Source organism: Varanus komodoensis, unplaced genomic scaffold (genome assembly GCF_004798865.1).
Source record: "Varanus komodoensis strain SLA01 unplaced genomic scaffold, ASM479886v1 scaffold11, whole genome shotgun sequence".
In the NCBI taxonomy this organism is placed as follows: Eukaryota; Metazoa; Chordata; class Lepidosauria; order Squamata; family Varanidae; genus Varanus; species Varanus komodoensis.
The window spans coordinates 25,416,490-25,433,082 of NW_025335317.1; the positions used below are offsets into that span (position 1 = coordinate 25,416,490).

Sequence of the window (16,593 nt, forward strand, 5' to 3'; positions counted from 1 at the left end):
AAACAGAATTGCATGGGTCACAAAATGAACTTGGGATGTACTAGTGACAGGCCTAGTGTGGTGAGGTATGCACTTTCAAAAGCATTTACCAATCATGTCTCAGATTTGCAATTTTACCTAAAACACATTTCTTATCTGATTTTTCAGTTTGTAAGAGTTGTATTGTACAGCATTTTGAAGACAGTAATGACTGTCCCAGATGTGGCAATCAAGTGCATGAGACCAATCCATTAGAAATGTTACGGTAAGGGGATATTAAATACAAATTGTAATGTAAGCCAATTTATCTTAGTTTAACTTAATAGGATGGAGTAAGAAAATTACAGGGAATCAGAATTAGAATCTAAAATTAATAACTGTAAAATTTCTAACATTATAGAATGTTAGATAACTAAAGTTCATAGGATGTAAAAGGGATCTTTGGTGTTATAAGAAAACGTTGATGGTCCAACCATGCTAAAGTGAGTTATTTCTAAAGCTGAAGTCATATGTGTATTCTAAAGTGTTTTAAATTATTGGAAATTTTCATTTTCTTCACTTAATTTATATTATGAAAATTCACAAATTATACTGTTCCCTAGATTTAAATGTCATCAAACACATCCTTCCATTTAGTCTAGGAGAAGACATTCCTCTGCTTGCCTATGATGGACACTTTCCCATAGTACCTTGCAACCACACTGGTGCAGCAATGTAATATAATATGCAACCAAGACATTTCATATTGCCTGCCTCCTCTTTTGCTCAAGTCCTGCAAAAGAATTGCCTTTGACAAAAATGCTTGCACTGTATACGTTTCACCTGCATGGTGCCTAGTCAGTCTGTTTTCCTTTTTTTAAATAAATACGAAGGCGAGATGGAGAGGATGCAGACAACAAATATGGAAGCTTGGAGCTCCATAATCATAGGCATGGAAGAAAATGAGGGAAAACGAGCAAGAGAGCAGATGGGTGGCAATAGCATTGGAAATGCAGAGCCACGTCCAGGGAAGTTTGCAGGCCTGTGCTGCTATGTTCCTTTGCTGCATCTGTGGACCCCCTCTTCCTTCACTTGGCACTTTGCAGAATTGTTGCACTCTTAAGAAGGCAAATGTATGGTAAAATTATCTCATTTCTAAGATTTGGTGAGTTCAAATAAATATTTTATAGAGGGAGGAGAAGTTAAAATAAACTGAGAAGAAAAAGTGAGGACATCCATTTCCCAAACCAATAGGCCATGCATAAAGGCAGATAGAGTTTGTGTTGGTTCCAATGATACTTAGTTGCAATTGATTTTAACCTGATCAGCCTTAATGCCTTTGGTTGTTTTGCAAATTGCTAAAGAAAATAGAATATTTTATTGCTGAAAAGCAATGGAAGCCCAAGAGTTTTTAGGGTCCTAGACTCTCAGCCCAACCTACCTCACAAGATTGTTGTTGTGAGGATAAGATTATAAGGAAGAAAAATATTATATAAGCTGCCTTAAGTTCCTTGGAAAAAAGGTAAGAACAATAATAAATAGAAAATTATACTAAGATTTTGGTAGCATTATTGCAGAATAGTAACACAATGTTGGGGAAAGACTTATAAAATAAAAAGAGGATATACACAGTTACAAGTCTGGTTTTGCTACTGCATACTGAGCCTTGCTCGTCAATAACTTCTCATTTGCTTGCCATGAACTACTGCTAACTCTGCTTCTTCTCCAACTGGAGAAAGGTAATATTTTGTGCTTTAAATAGCTATCTGCAGGAAGCACTGTGTAAAAGATTTCATTCCTCATATAACCTGTTCTTTGAATAGCTTCACAAACCACTGTTATTGTAATCATGTTGTTTCCACTTCGGATACCCAGTTGTAGGGCATTAAAAAGAAAATTCCAGTTGGAGTAGTTGGCAGCAATAGCAAAGAAGAGGGTGGATAAGGCAAGACTGATAACATCCAATTCTGTGACTGGGTTTAGAGCCCATGATTACACACTCAGGGTTGAAAGTGGATTGTCATCAAACTATGGATTGTTGTCTGAACCCAGTTGCACTAACAAGGCATAATTTTTTAACCATGAACAACCCATAAAAAGCACCCATGTGGCTTGTCCTTTGGTTGTATACTGTGGATTGTTCATGGCTAATGAACAACCTGGTTTGTTATGTCTGGATCTATATAACATAATAACCCGCGTCTTAACAACAGCCCAAAGTCAGCCCTTGAACTGGGCTATGGTGTTGTCTGAACCCAACCATTGTGAGCTCCTCTGTTAAATAAGCTGTGAAACTGCTCACTGCAACGCTGAGGTATGTGCTACATGTTGACTTGTTATGAGTGCCTTTACCATTAAGTAAGTTAATATATATAATTTGATTATAAACCCCATTTGAGTAGGTGTGGATCAAACAAGGTAAGACCCCTGCTCAGCCTACACCTAATATTTATAGATAATATTATCAACTGACCATGAACAGTCCAGTTTCACTAAAGTCAGTGGCTTGTCACTAGCATGTTCTCTGTGTTTCAGTAGCACCTTAGGACAAAGCTGGTCTATTGACATTATACTAGTAAGCTAACGATTAGTAGAATTTTGTTTAAAGCACAGAGATTTAGTTTATTTAAGCACAGAGAAGCCGTAGTGAACTCAATGACAAATATGCAAATATAATTTAATTACAGGACTATGACCGCAATCTTCCTCTTAGGAAAAATGACTAGACAAAATCAGAAGGCTCTGTGAATTAAGGGTCAAAGTACACATGGTGCTGTTGTGTGTATAGTTCCCCATTCCTTTATTTTATTTTACAAAGTATAACCAAGGAAGCTGCCATTTCCCTGAAGACCTATATGAGGAAAGGTTGAGAATTTTAATTGTTTCTCTTCTGGTGGATTTTGCACTGGAAATCACCCCATCTTTTTTCCTTGCTGGAAAAAAAGATATGGATGTGTTTATTTAAAAGCAGGGGAACTGTTTCTTATCTTTTTCTCTTTACATGAAAAAGCAACTGAGAAGAGGAATGATTCTCAGCTGAAAAAATGCCATAGGTGAAAGATGTAATATCTTCCACATCTTATTCCTGATCGCAGTTTGCATTGTATAACACAGCAAGTCTGAAAAACATGACTTACTGACCTGGTTCACACAACACTATAACCCACTCTGGATGAATAGTCCTGGTGGGTTGTTGTGTCATCTAGACACTGCGGTTTCTGCAGGATGGCTTATTTTTCATTAAAAAGCCACTCTGAGTATCCATGGCTTGTTCTATAGGTTGTCCAACCCATGATGGTTTGTGGGTATTCCATACCCGGTAGGATGGTTTTATCATGAACCACTTGGCAAGGGCAGCAACAGAACCCCTGCTGCTCACTTTTGTGACCTCCTTACTGACTATCCTTCTGCCAAAGCCAAAATGGCACTTTGAAAAGAGGTTCCAGCATTCAGGTTTTCAAATTTATTCATCAGAGTTCCCAAAAAGTGTTATTGGGCTCATATTGTGTAAGGTTTTTTTCAGCTGTTAGATATTGGATATTTTTAAAAAAAACACATTTTCACAGATGTCCAAATGTATATTTAAAGCTATCCAGTACAAGTTTAGCTAATTTGCGCATACTAGCTAATTTGCACACCGTTGTCAGGGACCAAGTGCCTAGCTGTTAGTGGAAAAGTAAAAGAGGAGGAAAAATGGTGCAGCCCCCTTGGCAATGTACTACTTTTGATGTTAGGTGTTGAATTGGCAGTTCTCAGTTCTTTTCGCCCTTTCTACAATCAGTTCAGAAAGAGGAGCTGTATTTCACCTCCAAAGGTTTTTTTTTGTGCATCTGCAGTTACATTGCTGAATGGGTGATATTCCTGCCACCCCCTTTTTGTGCACCTGCTTTCTCTTCTTTTTCCCTGTTTACCAGTGCTTTTGCATTGATACGCATATGTACAGCCTTGCCCTCTGACAGCTGAAACAGACAAGGAAATTGACTAAGCAACATTACATATATTGGATAGCTGAAACTGTATTTTCACACCTGTAAAGGGCTGGCAAAGAAATGTTTTAAAATGCATAGTTTTCAGGAGATGAAAAGAAATGCAACCTCAATTGTCCTTTTTTAATTTTTAATTTTTGCAGTTCCAGGGGAAAAAAAACACTGGTAAATGTGAAATGGTAGAAATTTGAGTGCGGAAGGGACAAATGTAACAAAAAGGAAAAATGGGGTTACTGAAATATGTGCGAGAGGCAAGCTGGAGGACTGAAGGAGAAAGAGGGGAAGAATAGCCCACAATGAACCCTGTAGTCTGTTGAGTGTGCCATGAGTTGGTAAGCAAATGGCCAACCACTGTGGCTTATTCACAGGGTAGCTTAGCATACAAATCTGCTTTGTATGACATAACAACTCACAGTGCTTTGCCAACCTTGTTTCTGACAGAATCGCTTGTCATATTTTCCAAACCTGGCAAAATGGCTTAAGTCTAGGTTGTTAATTATGCGTAAGCCACACTGAGCAACTACGACTTGTTGCTGGATTGTTCAGGTTGGCTTTATTTCAGAGGCTTGTCATCATATGTGAACTGGATACAAAGGCTTCTGCATGACTTCTTTGAAAGGGAAGAGCAGTGAAACATGTCCAGGAAGAGCAGTGAAAAACCTGACAGCACATCACAGTGCCCTCTGTGTTTCTTTCTCTGGCTCGGCATGTCATTTGACAGTGGCCAGGTTTACCCCCTTGTGAGCCAATTCAACATAACATATGTGGGTATGTATGATTGTCTTACCTCTTGATAAGCCTATAGGGCCCCAGTTTGGAACCATGCCATTTCAGGAGGAGAGGATTTAAGCCCCCCCCCCATTTTAATGAGCCTCTGTGACTCATTAAAAAAGACAAATCTCAATTTTTTAATTTCAGTTTGAAAATGGAAGATGGGAGAGCTTAAGTCCTGCTTCCAGATCACCATTGTCCCAGATTAGGGTCATACATGCTTAGCCAGAGTTAAGTCAATCAGACATACAAACATACCTATGCTATGAAGAGGAATCCCAGCTGCAAGCAGCAGTCAAAGAGGCTTTTCTTAAGTGTTAAAGAAGATGATAAATAAACCCTTGCCTGGCATACCCCCAAAATTAAGGTAACCCCTCCCTTGCACTCTCTGCTCCTCATACTTTTTAGGCAGTATCAGATATATACCCATGGCATATATATTTCAAAGTAGTTGTTTCACAAGAGAAGGTATGAGGGTAAGAGAGATTCTTGTTGCTGCAAGATTATCGACAGCTTGTACCATAAATGCCCATGAGATGCAAGCTAGGAGTGTGGTGGGAAGACAAAAGGAGCAACAAATAAGCCAACTAGCATCTTATCATCTGTCGGCCACATGCCTGTCTTAACAAGCAATTAACTGACCTGACATTGTTTTCAGTATGGCTTATCACGATAGCAAGTTGAACAAGTGAACAAGTTTAGTGTCAAATATAGATTCAGTTTGCATGTCATGATAATCCAAAATTCCAGGGGAACCCAAACTTCAGGAGCCATGGATTTGTGCATGCTGCCTGCTCACTCCCACTACAAGTAGGAAGAGCTAAGCAAACCACAGACCTTCTGCCTGGGTTCAGACCACACAACCATGGTGGCTTTTTCTTTCACCATTGTTGGTCTGTCATGTTGTCTGAACCCTGCTCTGGTATTTCAGCATGGTAAGTTTGGTTGTCAGAAACCATGATAAGAAACCATTATTTGTTCTATAGTTTCCCAATACCACCATGGCTTGCCATGTTGTCTGAATCCAGGATCATAGTTTTCACAGCCCTGGTATGCAACTACTAGAGTCCACAGGAAAGAGTAGCAATTGCAGGGGCTGCTCCAGCCATCCAGTCATTATGTGTGAACCAATGAAGAAGAGGCCAACAACACAGGCGGGGAGCAGGGCATCTTGGGACTGAATTTAAAGCAAGGTGGCTGATGAGATATGTGCCAGCAGCAGGAGGACTGAGCAGGAAAGATGTCAGGTAGTTCAAACCACAAACCATGGTAGCAATGCAGGGTTGCTTGTTGTATGAACCAGCCTCTGTCTGTGGTTTGTTTTAGCATTATGTTTACCCAGGAACTCAGGCTTGGGTTGTTTCTGCAGCTTGTTAAATGAGAGACAAGTCAAAGTCCCTGTTTCAAATATCACAAACCCTCCCATAGTTCGGATCTAATATGATGCGTTTTAAATAGACAGGCAAACCTGCCATGCACAGAAATTAGAGCCAAGTCTATATGTACTTTTTATTAAAAATATAACTGTTAGAAAAGATTACTTCTGCACTCTGCATAAGTTATGCAAATTTAGTAAGTATGCATAATTTACCTTAGTTTGCACAGTTCTGCTAATTTTTTCCCTTTTTTAAAAAACTATTCCTGAAATTCTCCTGAAGGATGAATTTTGGACCCAATTACACATTCTGTGATTCTCTAGGATGACAACACATACAAAGCTTGGATTAAAATTACTTAACATTGTAAATACTTAAAACTGACAACTGCTCAGATATTAGAAGACAGCTATCATGTCTCCCCTTAATCTACTTTATTTCAGGCTAAATATACCAGATCTTTCAAATGTTCCCTATAGGATTTGGTTTCCAGGCCCACTTCTTAACCTTCTCTGTATACACTCCAGTTAGTATCCTCCAGAACTGGACGTAGTACTTCAGCTGCAGCCTGAACAAGTCTTGGCTATTGGGCAGTATATGTTTGAATTTAGAGAGAGAGAGAGAGAGCGCAGAATAGAGAAAACAGTTATTTCTGATATCCAGATGCTATGTTTTTGTTACAGCAGCCTAAGATTGCATTAACTTTTCTAGCAGCTGTATCATTCAGCTGGCTTATGTTCAGCTTCTGGACTCAATTCTATGCATGTTCAGACAGAATAAAGTCCTTCAACTCACAGCATGCCCCAGCTTGACAGCATAAGAGGTGCTGAGCATATATTAGCCATTGTGGAAACATGCTGCATAGAGTTCTAGTTGGCTCCAGCATGTAGTGCCATATACTACAGAAAACATGCAGTTGCAGTTGCAATATATAAGCTAACAGCCTGATGTGTGTCCACTACCACTACTTTAACATTATTGAATTGATGCTAAATTATTTTTTCTGGTATAGGAAGCAGATTGTTTCAAAAGATATACTCCCAAACTTCTGAAAGTTTGTTAAATTAAACTGGGATCATACTTGATTTTACACTTAGACTAGTTTACTTTTAGATTCTTAAATTTAGGGGGCATAACACTGTTATCCTGTGCTCACTTACCCAAGAGGAATTCCCATTGAACTCAATAGGACTTAGGAACTCAGTGGGATTGCATTATAAAGACAGGACTTTGCACCTGCATTTCTGTATGAGACAGTGTTGTGTTGATACCTCCCCTGTGTATGGGTAATTTTGCTGTGTCTCTAAATGATCAATATTCCCAGTTTAATCACACCTAATGCAAATTTGAGACAAAAATGTCACTACTCGGCAGAAGTTCATTGGAAGAAGACAAGGTCAGAGCAGTGAATAATTGAAACACACTTTGATAGCCCTCCTGTGCATGAGTCCTCTGAGCTCACAGAATACTCTGTGAGTGTGTGTGTGTGTGTGTGCGCGCGCGCGCGCATGCATGTTGATATGGTACACTGTTTGGGAATAAGTGGCTTAAGCCATTGCTGCCAAAACTAATGTTCTGAATTTTGTTTTACTGTTTCCCTTTAAAGTTGCTAAAACAATCTAGGATTGTTTTAACAACTAGCTTTCAAAAGTAAATAAATTTTAAGTCTTTTGACTTCTTAAAAAATTATCTTTTCTTCCCAAGGCTGGATAACACATTAGAAGAAATTATATTTAAGTTGGTTCCAGGACTAAGAGAACGTAAGTTTCCCCCCCTCTCTCTCATAAGTAAATTGCTGCTTTTTTTCTGTGCTTCTATTGATATTCCAGCATTATTGTTCTGAAACACCACAATTGCTTTTTTATTGCTAACTAGAGGAACTGCACCGTGAGGCTGAGTTCTGGAAGAAAAACAAACCTCAAGAAAATGGAGAAGGTAATTATATTCTTTTGATAATGTAGCAATAAGTTAATGGGGCCCAAGTTGAACAAATGTTTTGTGTTAGTGCTCACAAATCTTTATCTGTCCATCTATTGATATTTTTATTTACATTCTCCAATAAATGTTGAAGTATCCCTTGTAGCAGTTTGTTTCACAGCTTATTTATAATTGGCTACTTTTTAATTAGGCATACAATAAAGTAAAATGAAGAGTTTCTATGCTAGACTTGGTTATGTAATCCAGAGGTTATATGCATGCATATCCATCCTACTTTATATCTAGAGTGGCATGGTTTACAAGGTTTTCCCATTTTTATACAAAACATTTAAAAAGATGTGTTAATTTTTATCTATACTTTAAAGAGCTTTCTTTGTGCACTTAGAGTGCTTCACATGGGCACGTATTAGAAAGTATTGTTGTCAGAATTTTTTAGATTCTTGTGCAGTAATCCAATGAACAGAAGCAGGTAAGAATTTAATATTCTTCTCAAATCAGCAAATTATTGAAAAATCTTTGTAAATTTCAAGTTATGTTCTCTTCCATTCCAAACTCCTCCAAAGGCACTTTAATGTAGTAGAATGTTAACGTAGAAAAATGGTAAGCTTGATACTCAGTAGTTTTTCTGTTATTTAGGGTCTTTCTTAATTTCCACTGTGAATAGTTGTTGACAGCTTTCCAGTGGCATTTTCTGAATAGAGATCAGTTAACAATACATATGCCCTTCTTATTTCCATTTTTCTACATAGCGTTGCATGTCCCATGTCTGCTAGTGGATATTTTAGTGGGTATTTGGGCATCTTTAGGCAGGGTCAGCACTGCAGATAATTCAACCCTCTCTTGCTTAGTTGTCTTCTGGTCTCTTAATCCTTATCTTCCATATTATTATCTGAAGGAGAATGAGAAAGCCATTGAAACAATCAACGTATTTAGATCTCATATAAAAAACACAAACACATATTCTCACAGCTACTTGCATATTACTAGTCCTGTGGTAGTGAGGATTTGCCTGAACTAGTAAGTAAATGGTATATTAATATTAATAATAATAATATTTTCCTCAAGAAAATCCAAAATCTGAAAATCCCAAAGATGCTGAAGATGGAGATGAAAATCAAGAAGATAAAGACTATCACAGGAGTGACCCACAGATTGCTATCTGTCTGGATTGTTTACGTAACAATGGGCAGTCTGGGGATAATATTGTAAAAGTAAGTTTTGAAAACATTTTATGCTCCTTAAATTCTTGGAAGAATAGGATGTTTTTAGTAGCATGCTATAAATTCTTTAGGCTTGTTACACTTGCAACCACATGCTGTTTTTTCCCCCTTCTTGATTCCTTTTCCATTTCTGAGTCTAGTAAAAAGGAAGGTGTGGGGAGAAAAGCTTCTCTTGGTAGCATGGAAAAAGTTCTACTCCCACCTGACACTTCTCCACTTTAAATCATTCCACCATTTTACTGCTTTGTGGTAATCTGAAATACAATCTGTTGGCAGTTGTGTAGTTTGGCCCCCTAATGCAAGTGTTCTATGAATTACATTATTAATTTAAGGTCATATTTCACTTGTGAGACCTTCATACAGAAATACAGGTGCAGGCCTACAACAGCATTGCTGCAGTTGAAATGATAGGTTGAACTTGTAGTATTGTAGTACATTGCAATTTCATTATATGAAGCTTCCATAAGGAATAGTTTTGTATTTCATTTATAGGTTTTGGGAACAATTCTGTTCATATTTACAGGGTTTCTCCCCCACCCCACTTTCTTTAGGGACTGATGAAGAAATTCATCCGGTGTTCTACACGAGTGACTGTAGGAACTATCAAGAAGTTTCTAAGTTTAAAGTTAAAGCTTCCAAGTTCTTACGAGGTATGATGGACAGCAGGTCAAAGGTGATAGACTTTTTCCCTTAATGAAGATTAAGTGGACTTAAAGTGTCAATACTTGATTCTGTAAATGCATTTTGGCTTTTAATGTGAAACACAGACTGTGAAATTGAGAAGTTGATACAATTACTGAGAAGTTTATACAATGAGTTCAGTGGGGCTTATTCATGTAAAGCTTCATAACCTTAAATGCCATAATCCAGGATAAGTTAATAGTTTTCACTGAAGATTAGTACCCAGTGAAAAATCAGCATAAACATAACTTCAGTAAAAAACTACCACATTGCACAAACATTTCCCAGAAAACCCAGCACTCCTTGAAAAGTCATTTTCCCATTTTGTTTGGGTTATGGAGTATGAGATGTATTATAATAAAAGTGGAATACCTTCTGAGCCAGACATTGAGGCATTTATAATTCTGACTGACTCCAAGAGGCTACAGATGAAAGCAGATGTAGAATTTTAAGGGTTAAAGTAGATTCTTAATCCATTGTGAGTCCAGCTTTGCATCTTATAGTAATAAACACCAGCAAGCTGAGTGCTAGTATTTATGTCTTCAAATACACATTTGAAGAAAGACCATAGCTCTTTTGGTAGAATATTTTGTATGTAGAAGGTCCTGGCTCAAATATTGGTATCTCCAGTTAAAAACTAAAGAGCAGATAATGTGAAAGGCCACTGCATGAAACCCCAGAGAATTACAACCAAAGCCAACAGTACTGGACTAGATGGACCAGTCACACAGTCAGCTTCTTACATTCTTCTGTTAAATCAGGCCTCAGTGTTTTCCTTTTCTTCATGCATCAGGCATAATATAGTTTTATGAAGTCCATGTTATCATATATTTCATTTGCATGTCCTTCACCTTTAAACAACCATAAGCACATTACTTTCCTATCCTTGTAACAAGCCCTTTTACTAATGTATTATTGGCACCAATTAATGGACCAAAGTATATTGTTGTTTCAAATATCAACCCTAAGATACCCAGCTGCAAAGGATACTCCCCATATGTCACTTTCCAGGCTATTTTTTACTTTTCAAATTTTAAGCAGCACATTTAGATAAGAAACTTGAATTTCTTGTCAGGAAAGAAAGTGAAAATACATGTGAACATGTAAAAGTTGGTTGGTTGGTTGTTGTTTTGCTTGAGAGCCATTTTATTTGTATTTTGCTTGGCAATTGTTTTAATGCATATTAAGTATTCCCTGTGCTTAATGTACTTTCTATGATACTTTATTTTCTCTTCTAGCTGGATGTACTATGCAATGGGGAAATCATGGGGAAGGATCACACTATGGAATTTATCTACATGACAAGATGGAGACTACGAGGCGAAAATGTAATTAATTTTTATTTTTTTGTCACGTGTGCGTATTTATATTTAGAAATCTCACCAGCACTTCCTGCCATTTATAGTTTCTGATTTCGGCAGATGTATCTATGATTTGAATTTAAGACAAAGCTTTAACTTTTAATATGTGCACACAGTTAGAATGTTACATTTTACTCTCAAATGTTACATCTAGAAGTAGAAAAAGACCTTGGGAAAGGAACCATAACAATTAAAGCATGTGTGCTTTGTGCAGAGGTCCCAATTTTATTCCTTGTATGTTAACTCACCCTATATAAGCCATAGGCTTGATGGCTTGCTTGCTGAACAACCTGTGGTACACTTGGCAGATAACTGGGTTTGCTGTGAGTTGTTCTCCCCTCCTTCTCCCCTCAGTCCTTGGTCCAGCTCTGATTTATATCTCAGTGTCCCTCATTACAAAAAATATCTTGTCTCCTCTTTCACGCAACAACTGATACTCCTTTTTGTTGTTTTTTCAGAGCCTCAAAAAGTATAACTGAGGTATTTTCTTGTTTTTATTTCAACCCCTAAGAATCCTGCAACTGTGTTTGTAATGTATTTTATTTAATTTTTTGTCAGTCTTTTGCAAGTGCTCTCTTAACAGCTGTTGAATACCAAGTGTCAGTTCAACACTTAAAACTGAAAGGATCATATTTCTCCCTGCTTTTGATGCACTTACCACTTTAGCTTTCCCCCTACAATTTTATTGCTTCTAACTTGCACCTCCTTTCTCTTACTCATTTTTCTTACTCTTGTACACCTGGGCAAAAAATAGCTCATAGACAACCTCGCCTTGTCAATACTCATATTGAATATTCATGAGTGCACACTTGCAAAAGACCACAAAAACTATTTTTAAAAAATATGATCCAATTGTTCATTTTTGAAGCACCAAAAATAAAAGGACAGAATAAAAATGATGTCCCAAACTGGAATGACAGAACCCATCATGGGCAAGGACAAGTATAATAGACCATGAGTTCTTTGTTACCACCCTGCAGAAAATGGTCCAGGTTTGGATAACACTACAATTCATGCATTTCATGTCCAAACAACTGTGGACAAAGTACATCTCATTGTACAGGATTCTTACTTTCTTGTATTTTGTATCATAGAATCATACAGTTGGTAGGGGTCTCAAAGGCCATTGGGCCCAACCTTCTGCTCAATGCAGTACTCAGGTCTCCCATCCAGACCTGACCCCAATTAACTTCCAAGATTAGGCGGGATCAGGCGCTTCAAGCTATACCTGCTAAGTAGTGGGGCAGAGTGATACATTTCTTCAGTGCATTTTTGTATGATTAATAATTTATTAACTTTTATGCCATCTCTTCACATGATTAAGGTAGGTTACAAAGTTTACAAGAGTATACAGTCCATAAAATAATTAGGAATTCCTTCCCATCAAAAAACATGGAATAAGTATAGGGTCTTCAGATTTCTGGTACCTTTAGCTTCAACTGAAGTGACATGGTCCAACCAAAGCAAAGTTTTTCTTTCTTAATGGGATAACTCAAACTGTATCATGTGCTCATACATCTTAAGTTGAAATCATTGGAAATTGATAGTGCTTAACTCCTCTGGGTTGTGGGTTTAAAAAAGATATCTATTTCCTATTTGCAATGTAGAATCACTACTGCATTTTTTCACAGAAAGGCTTTACACACACACACACACACACACACACACAGAGAGAGAGAGAGAGAGAGAGGGAGAGGGGGAGAGAGAGAGAGAGAGAGAGAGAGAGAGAGAGAGAATACTATGTCTATAACTTATCTTGTAAAAATATAAAATAATAGTCCTGAGATTTTGCTTCCACTGAATGTAAAATAATCAAAACTAAATTTAGTTATATGTGAATATTGGAATGGTAAATTATTTGTAACTTGGAGATAAGTTACAAGTCTTATACAAAATCTGTTTTGTCTGGCTTGGAGCCAAAAGCTACTGCTACTTAGTATTATTTATTAGTTTATTCTGGTTTATTATTCTGGTTTTATTGTTATACTACCTTTCTGCTTTAAGACACCAAAGAAAGTGGAAGGAATTTCCACTCATATAGTGGGAAGTCTCTGATCCACTCCCCCCCCGCCCGCCCAAAACCCATCTGCAGCACTCCAGGTGGTTATGAAGAGAACTGGGATGTTTCCAGAGCACCCCTTCTCTCTGCAGCCAATTTTAAGAAGGTAGAGTTTGTAGACTGGAGGTGGGAGAGAACTGGCAAACAAAACTCCAATTTTCTGCAGGCAGATGTGTAGAAGGATATCAGGATCCAGCCCTACAAATCTTGACAACTTTCCAGTTTTACTTATTTAAAAAACTTTAGAGGTTGCATACAGGTATAAAAAAATTGATCTAGTAGAAGTTTTAAATCTTCCTATTAATCTCTGTCAGCAAAATAGTACCTGACCTAATTGTTAAATAATTAAAACATCAGATGTGAAACAAAAAAAGTGAAATGACTAATAATCTATGTCCAGTTGTGGATGCCTCTTATCTGATCAGAAAATCATCTCCTTCGCAGTTTCGGTGTCAGAACTGCTCATCTTCCCAAGTCTGCTCACAGGATGGCTCTTTTTATCAGGTAAGAGGCACTCCCGACTGTACACATTATAGTCATTAAGATGGCATTAATATATCCATGGTAATTCAGATGATGGGAGGTGGGTCTCTCCTCAAAGAACCCCTTGAGGGTCAGAAGTCTTGTTGTTGATGATGATATTGAGTTGCTGTTGCTGTTCATATTTACATAGTTTTGAAAATGCACATGGGGATGATCTTTTATTAATTTAATGTATTTATATCCCACCTTCATTACCATGCTAAAGGCACCTAATAAAATCAAAATTACATAAAACAACTTCATTAAATCTGTAGAAAATAAACATAAATGTGCAAAACTTACAATATGTTTTAGCACTTGAGGACTAGTTCTTCCCACTGCTAGTGAAGTGTGATAGATAAATTACCATTCCATAACTTCATTAATATAATGAATGGATACCAGTTGCAAATATAATATTGGGTAAACTGCAGTTTCAAAATTGTGATGAATATTTTTAGAGGATTCTCCCTGGCAAATATGAGAAAATGCATATATGTCATTGATTTCTAAGCTGGGAGGTGGCAGTGGTAAGAACAACATACAGTTCATCAAGAATAAATATATATTATAATGATTCTTGATTATCATGCAATTTCAAATAGATGAGCAACTCTTAGCATATCATGCTTATTTCTTTGGGTTTCTGCAATATATTATCCTTTTAACAATTTTCAGTAACTATTATGTTTTTCCCTTAAATAGAAACAATGTAAGGAAATTACCTTCTATTGTCTTTAAATTTCTACATAATGTAACACTTAAATCATATGGAGGGTATGACCCTTTGCCCTAAACATTGACCAGGTTCACATGTTAGAACAAGCCATAGCACACAGTTTCCACTGTGTGCAGTTCTTTGCATGGTTGTACCTGAAAGACGATGGGGCTCAGCTTGGTAACTGTTCTCCCATTCGCCATGTTCTTCCTTCTCAGTTCTCTAAGCAGTATCTCAGGAGGCACTGCAGGGAGGACTGAGGCTCCTTGCTTTGACAGCCTTGCTCACAAGCCAAGTTCAGCTGTCAGGCAGTTTCTGCTGCACAAACAGGGCTCATGCTTTGAACTGCAGCAGAGAAGATGAGGGTGCTGGACAGGCATGCACCCCTCCTGCTGCAGAAGGACTGCTGAAGCACGATCTGTCCACACTCATGCAAAGCAGCAGACCTGCTCAATTGATTTCCCACTCTGCCCCTTTTCAGTTGCCAGAGTGCTGCTCCTCAAGCCAGTAGCAGGGGCGAGAAGCAGTGGGCTTTCCAGAGAGGTGTCCCCATTCTGGCACCCACAGATCCGGCTCCAGCTTCAGAACTCTCCTTCAAGCCAGAGTGAGGAGGGGCAACCAGTTCTGCTCTCTTCCATATCACCATTGCCCACAGGATTCTTGCCCTGTCCAGTGGCTCTTGAGGAGTGGCACAGGCATGTTGCTCTGGGGCAGTGGTGGCGAACCTATGGCACTCATGCCGCAGTGGGCATGCAGAGCCTTCTCTGTTGGCACGTGAGCCAAATCGCCCCAGCAGCCAAGCCTCGGATAATCGCACACATAGGGGCCATGTGCATGCTCGGAAAGGAATAGCAGCGCCAGGCAATGACATCACAAGCCATGACTCATTAGCCGTGACTCGTCTGAGCTTTCGCATGGCCAGTCAGTGCGCTGACAAGGAGATATATATTTGCTTGGACTAGCTGTGAGGTGTTTTTTCTAAACTAAAACCTCAATTTTCAGGTTTTAGTGCAGTGTTGGCACTTTGCGATAAATAAGTGGAGTTTGGGTTGCAGTTTGGGCACTCGGTCTCTTAAAGGTTCGCCATCACTGCTCTAGGGTGTGCAAAGGAGAAGATGGAGAATCAACTGAGCAGCACTGCCGCTTTCCTCAGGGCTGCCCAGCCGATTCTTACCCCAGCTGCTGGATCTTGAGGAGCAGCGAAACAGGCAGCACACTGGAATGTTCAAAGGGGCAGAGGGAATCAATGGAGCAGTGCTGCTCCTTTTCACAGTGCGACCCAGCAGTTTCTCATTGCTGCTTCGGCCTTTTGAAGCAGTGCTCTGGCAAGTGAGAAGGGAGCCATGCGGGAATCCACTGCAGTAGCAGCCCCCAACTGGGTCCTCCCAATCATCACTAGCATGGGACAGCAGTGGAGGTATCAATGTTTTAGGGCAGTCTTTAGGAACGTCTTTAGGGCAGGAGATAGGAGGAATGGGCGCTTGACTGGCATTTCGCATGGAATGTAGGCTGATTAATATTGATTGGCTGATTGATACAGTTATCTGATTCTGTTATTTGGGATTGCAATCTAATGCAAACATGGGATTGCACCCTAAGATTTCAAAGGAAAAGTTAGGGATTTTGTTAGAATCATTGCCAAAATGTTTGGTGCAATAAACTTTCAGGGACTCCAGTCTTACACATGCATTATTTATGTATTTCATTTTTATCCTGCTCTTCTTCCAAAGAACTCAGGTATGCTCCTCTCCCTGATTTATCTTTATAACAATGTATATATGCTGTAAAGAGAGAGTTTGAGTAATACAGGATTACTAAGTGGATTTCATTACTGAGCAGAGTTTTGAAACCAGATTTCCCCAGTACAGGTGCAGCTTGAACTGGTGGTTTAATTGGGAATGTTAAAATGCATGCTGTTTATTTCCAAATTCACATTTATAGACAGTGTTAAGTATTTTTAAATCACACTGGTTTCAATGGGAAAGATTTAAAAACATCAACTG

At 38.5% G+C, this 16,593-nt stretch overlaps 1 protein-coding gene across 6 annotated transcripts in view; it reads left to right on the plus strand.

Annotated features, from left to right (window-relative positions):
• The window catches only part of PCGF5 (polycomb group ring finger 5), a 64,891-nt gene that overhangs the window by 45,341 nt on the left and 2,957 nt on the right, over nt 1–16,593 (plus strand). For 3 of the 6 annotated variants that reach the window (XM_044420632.1, XM_044420630.1, XM_044420631.1), the window contains exons 3-9: nt 148–244; nt 7,796–7,851; nt 7,967–8,026; nt 9,095–9,240; nt 9,801–9,899; nt 11,169–11,258; nt 13,795–13,854. In XM_044420632.1, coding sequence (XP_044276567.1) covers nt 148–244; nt 7,796–7,851; nt 7,967–8,026; nt 9,095–9,240; nt 9,801–9,899; nt 11,169–11,258; nt 13,795–13,854 — 608 coding nt within the window. Of the gene's footprint in view, nt 1–147; nt 245–7,795; nt 7,852–7,966; nt 8,027–9,094; nt 9,241–9,800; nt 9,900–11,168; nt 11,259–11,749; nt 12,960–13,794; nt 13,855–16,593 lie in introns of those variants that run through there. The other 3 variants (XR_006413783.1, XM_044420634.1, XM_044420633.1) reach the window with 3 other exon arrangements.